Raw genomic sequence first — 14,256 nt, 5'->3', positions numbered from 1 at the left:
GTCATCTAAGGAACATTGCTGTGAAATATAATCAGCCTGGCTGTTTCTGAGGAGAAGATATTTTGCAAGTTTTCCCAAAGCCAGAGAAAAAGCTAGCCCAATCCCCCTGGTGGCCATGTTTTTAAAGAAACAGAATGATATAGAGGAACTTGGTAGAGGGTCACCTTAGTAACATTGCTGCGGCATTATTTTGATTCAGGCCAGCAGTTTCTGAGAAGATTATTTCTACCTACATTTAAATGGATCTGAAATGCGACATAAAAAATATTCCATTGAAGTTTGGATGGAACTGGCTCAGTGATTAAAGAGGACGTGTTCTTTAAAGAAATTATTGTTGGTAGGCATCTAACGATCCTAAAAGTTCATCATGATCACTATGTACTCAGGTCAGCTAAAATGGATATAACTCTGTAAAATTTAGAACAGTGTTATGGAATCTGTGCAATGCAAGTCAGATTATCACTGTGAACAAGACTTCATTTAGTATGTATTGTTTCAATCTATTCCTACTTGTGGTTACTGAGATACAAACTTGCAAACAAAAACTTAACAAGAGGGCCATGATGGCCCTATATCGCTCACCTGTTATCATTGCACTTGAGGACAAGAAGATCCTCAGAAAAAATATCTAAGTCCAAAGGACAGGATTAACAACAGGAAGAAATTTAACCAAAAACAAAAAAATATTCTTACAAGGTATAGATATGTCAAAAAACACCTAAAAATTGGAGGTAACATCCATGTTGTACCACAGAAAAGTGGTCTCGGTTTTTCCCTACGGCCAATAATAAAAAAGTTACTAAAAATAAGCTATTTATAGTAAACTAAAAGGGAAGTAATTAAAAAAAATAAATATTGTAAGTGAACAAAAGAAGGATCTGCCAAATAGATCTGTTCACATAAATGAAATTTCAGATCAGTATCTTCATTAGTTATGGAGATATACCCATTTTAATTTGAAATAAAGGGCGGTAATTTGACATAAAATCAGTTCATAGTTATCTACCCTGATTGTCTCAGTCCAACTAATAACAATAATGAAATTTCAAATAAGTCCTATAAGTACTTACTGATATAAATCCATTTTGATTACAATCAGGAGAGGTAATCAGATATAAAATAACTCTAGAACCTACGATTGGATCTGATTTGTCATGGAATCCAAGATTTCTTGTTGTTGAAGATATTTTGGAAGTTTGTATCAAAGAAAACCATAAATGAAGTCTCTATATGGCTGCAAAAGGCAAAATAGCCAATTTTGGACCTTTAAGGGGCCATAACTCTGGAACCCATGATGGAATCTGGCCAGTTGAAGAAAGGAAGCAAGATCTTGTAGTGATATAAGTTGTGTGCAACTTTGGTTAAAATAAAATTATAAATGAAGCTGCTATTGTGCAGACAAGGTCAAAATAGCTAATTTTGGCCCTTTCAGGGGCCATAACTCTGGAACCCATTATGGGATCTGGCCAGTTCGAGAAAGGAACCGAGATCTTATAGTGACACAAGTTTTGTGCAAGTTTGATTCAATTCAAATCATAAATGAAGCTGCTATTGTGCAGTCAAGGTCAAAATAGCTAATTCTGGCCCTTTCAGGGGCCATCACTCTGGAACCCATAATGGAATCTCACCAGTTCAAGAAAGGAACCAAGATCTTATGGTGATACAAGTTGTGTGCAAGTTTGGTTAAAATAAAATCATAAATGAAGCTGCTATTGTGCAGATAAGGTCAAAATAGCTAATTCTGGCCATTTCAGGGGCCATAACTCTGGAACCCATAACGGAATCTGGCCAGTTCAAGAAAGGAACCAAGATCTTATGGTGATACAAGTTGTGTGCCAGTTTGGTAAAAATCAAATCATAAATAAAGCTGCTATTGTGCAGACAAGGTCAAAATAGCTAATTTTGGCCCTTTCAGGGGCCATAACTCTGGAACCCTTAATGGGATCTGGCCAGTTCAAGAAAGGAACCATGATCTTATGGTGATACAAGTTGTGTGCAAGTTTGGTAAAAATAAAATCATAAATGAAACCACTATCGTGCAGACAAGAAAATGTTGACGCACGCACACACAAACAGACCGACAACGGACGATGGACGACGGACGAAGGGTGATCACAAAGGCTCACCTTGTCACTATGTGACAGGTGAGCTAATAAAATAAATGCAGATAAGTGCAATAGTCAATTTTGAAGTGCTTCCATTGGAAACCTCTTATTAAGCATCTGATCTATTGTGAGGGCCTAAAGCATTTCAAAGTACTGTTTTAATCTATTTTAGAACTAGATCTACGTTAATGGGCATTTTCTTAAACAAATTACATTAAACTGATTATAAGACAGTATTTTTTCAGGGATGATTTGGGAACAGTTATAACTATAGCACCTCATTATCACCAAGAGTTTGAAGGTTCTCTTGCAGAATTATTGATATCTGCCATATTCTGTAATGAGAAAGTAATTACTTGGTCCGTCTTCATACACTGGCATCTGGATACTGGAATCAGTTGTTGCACCATCTTTGTCTATCTTTGCATTGGTTTCTATTGTCAGGGCTAAACTTGTGGTACTATCAGCTCCCTACAAACATAAAACTACTCTGTAATAAAATTGATCTTTAAAAATAATATCAGTCACATTTTAAACAGGTTTCAGCTATATATACATGCATACACCAAACCAACTAAACTACCTCTACCAAATGTTTACAGTAAGTACATCATTGTGTATTACTAGTATTCTGTTGCAATCAACTACAGAGTAAAAACAGCAGAGAGAGCATATTCTCCGAAAGGCTAACTGCAGCCCAAACAAAGCAGAAAATTTGCAGTCAAAATACTTATTTTGCTGTTGAACGTATAAATTTACTGAGTTCGAGTCACTGTAGTTCAATTCCCATGAATATGCAAGGATCTGTTTCAACATCACCAGTCACAACAGTCAAAGTTTGAGGACATTTCCCTTCTTTCATAAATGCATAACATATTTTTAAAATTAAGCTCTGAAGTCGATGAAAAATATAAAACAGTCAATATCAGCTCTTAATTGTTGCAAGGGCTTGTTTTATTGGCTCATAGGCAGTAGTATGCTTTACTTGAAAAAATATAGGTGCTGACCTAGATTTAGGACTGAGTTCGGTCGAAAACATAGGACTCAACTTTGAAACTTTCTTTGAAATGCAAAATTCTCAGAATTTTGCTTTTTAAAACTGTTTTAAGATTTGGGACTCTCTATGAAAAGCACTCCAGAACAAACTGCTTATATATTGTAATAACAAACTGCTGATAATGTCAAACTGTTGACTATGACAAACTGCTGATGGATAATAACTACAGATGTTATACAATGTACTGTACAGGTATTCAGTGGTTTATGTAAGAATGAAGACAGTTGATTGTAATTTCTCTTACTAAGTATGGCATAAATACATCAGCTCCATAAACAAATGCAGCACCTAGTGTAAAACCGATAGCAACAGGGATAAAGGCCCACTGTCCTTCACTTCCATATTTCCCTGACCTCTCTGCCATCTCTATAGCTGGTGCCAGCAGGGACCAATACGAGGCTGCTGTCATCACCTGTAATATTGGTCAAAGTTAGCAAGCAATTTTGTACAGTTAACATTTTGGGTGGTGGGGAGTTAGGAACACTTTATCAACTCATAACAGTATGAAGGAAAACTAAGACATTTTGATTTTTTGTGACGTATTTTCAGTTTTGAAGGAGATATATCTCTTTAAATAAATCTCCATTAGTGACATAAATAAAAGTAGACAATGTGACTTGAGGTGGCATCAAATTTGATTTGCAACACCACCAAGGCTTAAACTAAAATAAAACAGTCTACATAACAGTTCTATTTACATGCTTTATTACATTATAACGATGGAAATGAAACTTTTCATCGCAAAATAGCACCATCCTTTGTGTCAATTTATGCCAGAAGTATGAAACCTTTCAAGGTGCCTATTTGCTTTAGAGCATACTTTCTGTTTTCAGCATACCACTAAAGTAGCTCAATGCCATTGTCTGCTTTGAGTTAATGAGTTCAATTCCTGTCATAAGAAAGTGGAGAAAAATACTGTTAGCTTCCTTGCTTGGTACTCTTAACTGCGAGGGTTGTGGCAAGAGGTAAAATATGTCATTCAAAGTAATGTTGGTGAATATTTTGTTGATCGCATCTGTGTTATTGTCCAATTTTAATAAACCATCACAAGTACAAATATATGATCAGAGCCTGCTGTATTGAGAATCAACCTAAGATCAAGAGATCTTTAACAGTGACCAAGTAATTACGCACAACTGACAGTTAAGAAAACTTACCGGTTAATCATACTTATTCTGACAGAAATGTTTCACCACTAGGTACTATACGTCAAGAATGAGAAGCTGTATTTAATAGATATATAGCAATTACTTTAGAAACAGGTATTTATAATGCATTGTATAGTATATCGATTCTTTTACGTTACCAACTTACCCCTGCAGCAAATCCCAGACTGCCATCAAGAATTTTTCTCTGAAATGAAAGTACATAACAAGTCAAATAGTATAAATGTCCATACATAGTTGGCTTTTGAAAAGCGTTCATATTTTTTCTCTCCACATATCAGCTTGATAATTATGAAGTTAAACTTACGCAAAAATGTCCGCAATCGTTTGCAATGAATAGGAACTGACATGACAACCGATGGTTCCAAAGCCAGTCCTTGTGTGCTCCAGATAAGCTGCATATCTGCATATTTTACGCTCACTTTACAGAGATTTATAGTTCTTGAATACATATTAAGACAATGTCTTTGCCCTATTCTGTACAAGTTATTTTGTCATTAGATCTACAAGTGGCATCTTCTGGCTAGGCTTTTGCTTGGTAGTCAAGGTTCTTAACTTGTTGGCGGCATGTTCGCAGCAACTAGATCTACATCTACGGGGATACTCCCAATAATCAATTTCTGATCATAACTTTGAGGTCGGGGCAGTTGTAAACAAGAGCTGTCACAGGAGACAGCGCGCTCCACTATTTCGATGCTGGATAGTGAAACTGGGCACATCTGAGGAAACTAGAGCTGTCACTGGAGTGTTTAATGACTCCAATTGTGGATGAAGATATTGCACAATAGCCTGAGTCTATGTCAAAAATATCAACTTAAAGTAACAAGAGGGTCATGATGACCCTGAATCGCTCACCTGAGTAATATGAGCTACATGTTTCAAATGTCAAACTGATAATAAAATATTAAGAAAGTCAGTAGGTCACATTCATGGTCAATGAAATTCAGTTTTACGATTTATGTGCAAAACTGTAAGTCGTCAATATTTCAAGGCTGTATCTTAAAAAACAAGAAAGTAGGTCAGTAGGTCAAGGTCAAAATCAAGTGACACCATATTACTTGGGGTCATCAGGTAATTATAATTAAATAGTCTTGGAAATAGAATCAGATGATTTTTTAATTATTTTTCCTATATAATTCAAATAATAACTAAGTAACCCCAGGGCGGGGCCTCTTTTAACCCCAGGGGCATAATTTGAATAATTTTGGTAGAGGACTACCAGACAATGCATCACACCAAATATCAAAAGCCTAGGTTGTATGGTTTCTGACAAGAAGATTTTTAAAGCTTTTTCTTATATAAGTCTATATAAAACTTGGGACCCCCAGGGCAGGGCCTCTTTTCACCCCAGGGGTACAATTTGAACAATTTTGGTTAAGGACCATAAGACAATGCTACAAACCAAATATCAAAGGTCTAAGAGTTGTGGTTTCAGATAAGATTTTTAAACTTTTTTTCCTATAAGTCTATGTAAAACTTGTGACCCCCGGGGCGGGGCCATATTTGACCCTAAGGGAATAATTTGAACAATCTTGATAGAGGACCACTAGATGATGCTACATACCAAATATCAAAGACCTAGGCCATGTGCTTTTGTACAAGAAGATTTTCAAAGTTTTCCTATATAACTCTTTATAAACCGTGTGACCCCCGGGGTGGGGCCATATTTGACCCTAGGGGGATAATTTGAACAATCTTGGTAGAGGACCACTAGATGATGCTACATACCAAATATCAAAGCCCTAGGCCATGTGCTTTTGTACAAGAAGATTTTCAAAGTTTTCCCAATATAACGTTATATAAACCATGTGACCTCCGAGGCGGGGCCAAATTTGACCCTAGGGGGATAATTTGAACAATCTTGGTAGAGGACCACTAGATGATGCTACATACCAAATATCAAAGCCCTAGGCCATGTGGTTTTGTACAAGAAGATTTTCAAAGTTTTCCCAATATAACTCTATATAAACCATGTGACCCCTGGGGCGGAGCCATATTTGACCCTAGGGGAATAATTTGAACAATCTTGGTTGAGGACCACTAGATGATGCTACATACCAAATATCAAAGCCCTAGGCCATGTGGTTTTGTACAAGAAGATTTTCAAAGTTTTCCCAATATAACTCTATATAAACCATGTGACCCCTGGGGCGGGGCCATATTTGACCCTAGAGGAATAATTTGAACAATCTTGGTTGAGGACCACTAGATGATGCTACATACCAAATATCAAAGCCCTAGGCCATGCGGTTTTGTACAAGAAGATTTTCAAAGTTTTCCCTATATAAGTCTATATAAACCATGTGACCCCCGGGGCGGGGCCATATTTGATCCTAGGGGGATAATTTGAATAATTTTGGTAGAGGACCACTAGATGATGCTACATACCAAATATCAAAGCCCTAGGCCATGTGGTTTTGTACAAGAAGATTTTCAAAGTTTTCCCAATATAACTCTATATAAACCATGTGACCCCTGGGGCGGGGCCATATTTGACCCTAGGGGAATAATTTGAACAATCTTGGTAGAGGACCACTAGATGATGCTACATACCAAATATCAAAGCCCTAGGCCATGTGGTTTTGTACAAGAAGATTTTCAAAGTTTTCCCTATATAACTCTATATAAACCATGTGACCCCTGGGGCGGGGCCATATTTGACCCAAGAGGAATAATTTGAACAATCTTGGTTGAGGACCACTAGATGATGCTACATACCAAATATCAAAGCCCTAGGCCATGCGGTTTTGTACAAGAAGATTTTCAAAGTTTTCCCTATATAAGTCTATATAAACCATGTGACCCCCGGGGCGGGGCCATATTTGATCCTAGGGGGATAATTTGAATAATTTTGGTAGTGGACCACTAGATGATGCTACACACCAGATATCAAAGCCCTAGGCCCTGTGGTTTTGGACAAGAAGATTATTAAAGTTTTTCCTTTCGGTTGCCATGGCAACCAGAGTTCTGCATGGAATTCAATTCTTTGAACAATTTTGAAAGGGGGCCACCCAAGGATCATTCCTGTGAAGTTTGGTGTAATTCTGCCCAGTGGTTTTCAAGAAGAAGATTTTTTTAGGAAATGTTGACAGACGGACGACGGACGCCAGACATTCAGCAGTCACAATAGCTCACCATGAGCCTTTGGCTCATGGTGAGCTAATCAGAGAGGTAAAGATAAAATGTATCAAAACACTATATAAGTATATCCTAAGCAAAAAGGGACGTAATTCATTAAATATTGGTGCCAGAGTTATGCACCTTGTGTCATATGGTGTGGGTGATGATGTTGAACAACTATTTTAAGTTTGAATCAAATCCATTCAGTAATAAAAGAGACAGAGTGAAAGTGCATCAAAACTTTAACCTAAAATTCTAAGTAAAAAGGGGGAATAATTAATGAAAAATTGGTGCCAGAGTTATGCATCTTGCCTCATATGGTGTGGGTGATGATGTTGAACAATTTTAAGTTTGAATCAAATCCATTCAGTAATAACAGAGACAGAGTGAAAGTGCATCAAAACTTTAACCTAAAATTCTAAGTAAAAAGGGGAAATATTCATGAAAAATTGGTCCCAGAGTTATGCACCTTGTGTCATATGATAAGGGTAATGATGTTGAACAATTGTTTAAGTTTGAATCAGATCCATTCAGTAATAACAGAGATAGTGAAAATGCATAAAACTTTAACCTGAAATTCTAAGTAAAAAGGGGAATAATTCATGAAAAATTGTGCCAGAGTTATGCATCTTGTGTCATATGATGTGGGTGATGATGCTGAACAACTATTTTAAGTTTGAATCAAATCCATTCAGTAATAACAGAGATAGAGTGGAAGTGCATCAAAACTTAAACCTGAAAATCTAAGTGAAAAGAGGGGATAATTCATGAAATATTGGTGCCAGAGTTATGGCCCTTATGTCAGATGATGTGGATGATGATGAGGAATAAGTATTTCAAGTTTGAATCAATTCCATCAAGTAATAACAGAGATAGAGTGGAAGTGCATCAAAACTTAAACCTGAAAATCTAAGTGAAAAGAGGGGATAATTCATGAAATATTGGTGCCAGAGTTATGGCCCTTATGTCAGATGATGTGGATGATGATGAGGAATAAGTATTTCAAGTTTGAATCAATTCCATCAAGTAATTACAGGTCAGAGACCACCAATTCAAAAAAGTACAGGGAACTTACTGGGAATGAGGTAAGTGTATACCTGGGAATAAGGTAACATCTGTGCATTCTGATTGGTCAGTCATGTAAACAAACCCAGGAAGTGATTATTTTTTCACTGCATTTACAGTATTTTATTATACATTTTGACAAAATTTGCTACATTTTATGTGTATTGAAAAAAAGTTTTATCAAACGAATTTCTCCCGCCATGTCAATGATGTAAACAGGGGGTCATCTCATTCACAGGAAAATTACTTAAATAAAGTATCACTATTCATATGTTTTTTCGTCTGATATTTTGGTAAAACTAAGACAATTCTTGAAAAATATGTAGTTAGATATACATGTTTCGATGTATGGAAGGCTGTACACCCCATAATGTTATAATGTAAGTCTATGGGAAAACAATTGGTGGTCTCTACCCTACAGAGATAAGTTGAAAAAAGAGAAAGGTAAAAAAACTTAAACCAAGGTGGGGACGCGGAAAGACGCCGACGCCGGGTCGAGTAGGATAGCTCTCCTTATACTTCGTATAGTCAAGCTAAAAACCTGTTGCTATGTTACATGATATGCATGTGTTAAGAGAGTAAGAGTAGTATTATATACAGCTTAGTTAAAAGTAAAAATAGGACAATGACATTAGTACATACGAGTCTAGGCCAGATGTGAAGCACTGAAGGCTCACACTGTCCTTGATGTTATAAGGCAAGGCGTTCCAGTATCTGATCGTGCGGGGGAAAAAGGAATTCATATGATATTGTGTTCTTAAAGATGGTATGATAAAGTTTAGATTTCTACAGACTGTCAGGTAATTATGATGAGGTTTGAGAATGAATACTAAGGAAAGATTGAATCCAAGATAGAGACTGCAGGATGTTCCAAGCAACAAAGTTAGCAGTAACTTCGCAGCAAATCTAATTTGTATATGAAAAGTGGATACCAAACGAACATCCTGCAATCATTGTATCTATTTTTATCAAAAGTTTTTCGGCATGTTTGCCCAATGTTCTGGACATTACTGCAACAAGTGTTCATGGCAAACTTAATTTTTTCCGTTTTCTGTTGATATCTTTACTTTGGGGTATTTTATTATGGTTGGCATCACTGGGTATTTTAGGTGTTTAGCCAATTTCTGCGAGAACAGGAGAAATACATGATAAAACAGTCAGGAATTGTTTCTGATGTTTATTTTTTACCTATACCCCACCCCCTTTATTCAACGGTAAAAAGATATCAGGAATTATCAGCTTTGTACGATAATGTTTGTTATGACAGTTGTGTACCTGGCCACTGTGAAAAACAAAAACAAGTGCTGAGCCTAACGCAGTTAACCCCCACGTGAATAAAGTTCCTAAAAACGTCTGAATCAGTGGATGAATGTCTGCGATCATTTTGCCGGAAGTGATGTGTTATCTTTAAAATGAAGAGTATTTGGAACGTAAGTTACAGCTGATTTCTTTTGTCTGTTCTGCATTGTGAATCAGAGATCATCAGTCTGGTTAGAAATTTTTCCTTAAACATGCTTATGGCCGTGTCTTCAGCAAATATTGTAGCATTAACTTCTCTAATGTCAACCCTTTCACCAGTGATACAGGCAGGACTAAGTGCAATATAAAGAGTGAGAGTAATGAAACAGCCCGGACATGAATATTGTCGGATACAGTGAAAGTATTCCAGTCACCTGTTAGAATGTTAGGCATTAAGTGAGAACAGAGTAATACATTATTTCAAATTCTCTTTTCTCCAAATTCCACAGTAGCTTGATATGGCCTGCCTCATTACATTGCTGTCATGCCCAGCTTGGACTCTGTCAAGAAGGCTGTCTCGAGAATGAACTATCACACTAAGCATTACCAATAACACGACATAAAAGTCTGAGAAGATCGAAATATAACAGTCCTGACTGAATGTACGGCGAGACTTTTTACGGCCGTCCCACGGCACAAACAACGACGTTGTGATAATAAAACAGAAAAAATGGAAACTCCACTTGTCGCTCGACACGACAAAATTCGCTTAGCGATGTCGTTCATACAGTCTATAATTGTGGAAGTTGTCTTTTCAATGAAATGTGTCGGAAACAACGCTTTCAGTTTTAAAATATAGAAGACCTCATTACAACATATCTACTTGCGGAATTTGACCAGGAGCCACATTGAAGTAGAAGTTGGGGCCAGATTAAGCTATGTCCTGTAGTGGAAAAATTGAAACCGTTGTTTCTGTGAGAGGAATTAACAGAGGACGGAGATCTTCAACTGTCCAGATATAAAATTTTTGCACGATGAGAAAAAGCGCAATAATTTTGGATATTATTCAGTTAAACAACCAAGTGATAGAATACAGCATTTTCAAAATCATGGAAGTTGTGGATAGACTGGGGAAAAAATCCAACAGTATTTGGTAATAGTATCAGTAAGAGAATTAGTCACTCTGTACACGCCTGGTAAACAACAGAGCTACCTCTTTCAGATGTATACGGTAAATAGCTCTGTCGCAACTTCCGAACTAGAGGTTTATGATTTAACTTTACAGAGAACTTAAAAGTTTGCTAATTTATTCTTAATTTGTGGTCGTGGTGATGTTTACCAGCAAGCTAATTTAGCAGTGAATTTGGCCGTTTCATCATGAAAGTACTTTCATTGTCAAATACTTTGCATTTTAACTAATATTAAGAAGCAAACCGAGTAGACGTGAGATAGCTGTGAATATACAATGCATTTGGAAATAAAATATGTACCGAAAATGTTTGAGCAGTGTTGCATGTAACAAGATAGTAGTTATGTCCAGTTACGAGATACAATTCAATTATCACATGTTTATATTTATACAGCATTTGTATGATACATATTGCTTATATTTTCTTATATTTATTTTGCTTGTTTTGTATTTAGTGCCGTTTTAACCAGTACTTCTGGATTCAGCACCAGTACTAACTTGTTCTCAGTAAGTAAATATCAAGTTCTCCATATTAGTCATTGTGTCACAGATGGAAGACAAATTATTTCAGACACACTGTGAAATAGTCAGGGGGGTCAGACTCAAAGCCCATGATCAATAGATCTGCACTTTCACTACTGACCTAAGCGGGCGGGCTATATTTTATTAGAATCGGCATGTGCTACTTTTTCTATAAAATAAATTAATTCAGTTAGAGAAAATTTAATACGTGAAATTATCTTGTAAAAAGCAAGGGTTGCCTGTATTTTTGAAGACGCCAACTTTAGTGGAAGTGGCTCTGAAACTTGTTTACACTACGTATTACACTTGTAAAATCATATCTGAATATAATGATACCATAATTACTTTTCGTTGAGAACACGAACAGTTTGTTTGTACATACCAGTAAATAAAATGTGTACTTTGTACAAATATTAGAGTCGCTGTGACTTCATCATTGTACGAGCACATTCAAATGCACTTATGAATCTAAAATCTAAAATTTGATAGAAATGAAAATAGCCGCGAATATTAGAATATCAGTTATACAGAAAGTTCTTACATGCTGATTTACCAGCTGAATCAAATCTATAGGACAACTTTACGTAGAAGCTAACCATCATGCATTTAGTGTGTTAACAATGTACGCATTAAATTAGCATCAATAACACATACAATAACTGACAAAATTACTAAAGCGATCGAATTCTAAATTTAAGAACTTTCTGTATAATTGAAATTCTAATATTCGCGGCTATTTTCATTTCTATCAATTTATCTTTTATCTGAACCAATCAGACGCGTTTGTCGAAAGGGACTGGACTTCAGATTTTGTGTAAAACTACCTTTCTTTAGAATTGAAATTTTGTCATATTATGACGTAGAAGCATTAATTAGCATCATAAAAATGCGAAATTAAGAAAAAAAAAAAAAACATGCCAGAGCCTGTAATCGCATTGCCTTATTCATGTACAGTGAAATCATTTAAATTCGCTAGCATGAAATTGCGCGTAAACGGCAAAAAGACAGTTTCGAGCGGGCTTTAATTCGCGCATTTTCAAGTTCAAAAGATTTCATCAAAGCAAATATTTTGATCATGAACATCCTGCCTAAATTGTATCCCCTATTACATTCAGGAAGTTGTTCTTTGATTTTTCAGGGTGACCTAGTTTTTGACCTCAGATGACCTCTATTTGAAGTTCTCCTAGAGTTCATCAAGACAAACATTTTGATCAAATTCCATGAATATCCAGTATAAAATGTAGCCCCTATTGCATACAAAAGGTTTTTCTTTGATTTGACCAGGTGACCAATTTTTTCACCCCAGATGACCCATATTCGAACTTGACCTAAATTTCATCCAGACAAACATTTTGATCGAATTTCATGAATCATCCGGTGTAAAATGCAGTCCATATTGCATACACAAGGTTTTCTTTGAAAAGACCTATTGACCTAGTTGTTTTTATCCAAGATGACCCATATTCAAAGTTGACCTAGATTTCAATAAGTTAATCATTCTGACAAAATTTCATGAAAATCAATTGAAAAATACAGCCTCTATCGCATATACAAAGCTTTCTTTTGATTTGACGGGGTGACCTAGTTTTTTATTCCAGATGACCCATATTCAAACTTGACCTAGATTTTATCCAGACAAACATTCTGATCAAATTTCATGAAGATAGAGTGTAAAAAATCTTTGATTTGACCTAGTTTTTGACCCAAGATAACACATTTTCTAATTTGACCTAGATTTAAACAAGGCAATCATTTTGACCACATTTCATGAAGATCAACTGAAAAATACAGCCTCTATTGCATACACAAGCTAAATGTTGGCAGACAGACAGACGACAGACGACGGACATCGAGCTATCACAATAACTCACCTGAGCGCAGGTGCGCTAAAAAGTTAACAGAATGTACAACTATTCAAAATTTACAATTATAGCCTTATGAAAAACCTTTATCAAAACAATACTTGGCAAATTCATACATATGTATATCCAATGGAACAGTGACTTTATATTATTTCAAAAGAGGACAACCCAACGTAAATATTGTAAACTTTCCAATATAACATTAAAATTATGAACACAGAGCTCTGCTAATGCAACACAGAGCTATCTCTTTGGCGACATGACTATCTCCTTCACGACAAAGCTGTCTCTCACAATAAAAAGTGAATATTTTTACTCCCAAACCATTTTTGGTACATATGTTATTTCCAAATGCATTGTATACTTCACAGCTATTTCACGCCTACCCGGTTTGCTTCTTAATATTAGTTTAAATGCAAATATTTGACAATGAAAGTACTTTCATGATGAAACGGCCAAATTCACTGCTAAATCAGCTTGCTGGTAAACATCACCACGACCACAAATTAAGAACAAATTAGTAAACTTTAAGTTCTCTGTAAAGTTGAGTCATATTTACATCGCCTACCATTCCCCGATTTTTGATATTCGATACAATGCATGTAAAAAGTTGCGACAGAGCGATTTACCGTATACCTCTGAAAGAGGTAGCGCTGTTGTTTACCACGCGTGTGGTATGTTTTCACCTATGTTAACTGAAAGCACCCATTTTTCTAAGTCATCTGTCAGACTGTAGACAGAAAGCCATGACTCAGAAAAATGGGTTGTCATGAAAGTCGTGACATTTAAGCTGAGCTACTTCCCAACAGTTTGGGTGAAATTTCTCAAGATGTTCATTTCCACCAAGTTGGCATAGAATATATAAATGACACTGACAAATGATATTAAAACAGAGTAAAAATAAAAGTTAGATATTGGTAAAAATGCAAGA

The 14,256-nt window shown here is 36.1% G+C and overlaps 1 protein-coding gene across 1 annotated transcript in view; it reads right to left on the bottom strand.

Moving 5' to 3' along the window:
* The window catches only part of LOC123564349 (zinc transporter ZIP11-like), a 61,468-nt gene extending 51,543 nt beyond the window's left edge, over positions 1-9,925 (bottom strand). Inside the window, exons 1-4 of the mRNA XM_045357858.2 lie at positions 9,789-9,925; positions 4,477-4,515; positions 3,407-3,574; positions 2,462-2,576 (exon numbers count right to left, since the gene is read on the bottom strand). Of these exons, the coding sequence (XP_045213793.1) occupies positions 2,462-2,576; positions 3,407-3,574; positions 4,477-4,515; positions 9,789-9,896 (430 nt within the window). The 5' untranslated portion in view covers positions 9,897-9,925. The remainder of the gene's footprint in view (positions 1-2,461; positions 2,577-3,406; positions 3,575-4,476; positions 4,516-9,788) is intronic.
* Between the last annotated feature and the right edge of the window lie 4,331 nt (positions 9,926-14,256).

This window comes from Mercenaria mercenaria, chromosome 2 (assembly GCF_021730395.1).
Source record: "Mercenaria mercenaria strain notata chromosome 2, MADL_Memer_1, whole genome shotgun sequence".
Classification (NCBI taxonomy): domain Eukaryota; kingdom Metazoa; phylum Mollusca; class Bivalvia; order Venerida; family Veneridae; genus Mercenaria; species Mercenaria mercenaria.
Note: the sequence above shows the minus strand (reverse complement) of the source record. Positions and strands in the feature narration are given on the sequence as shown.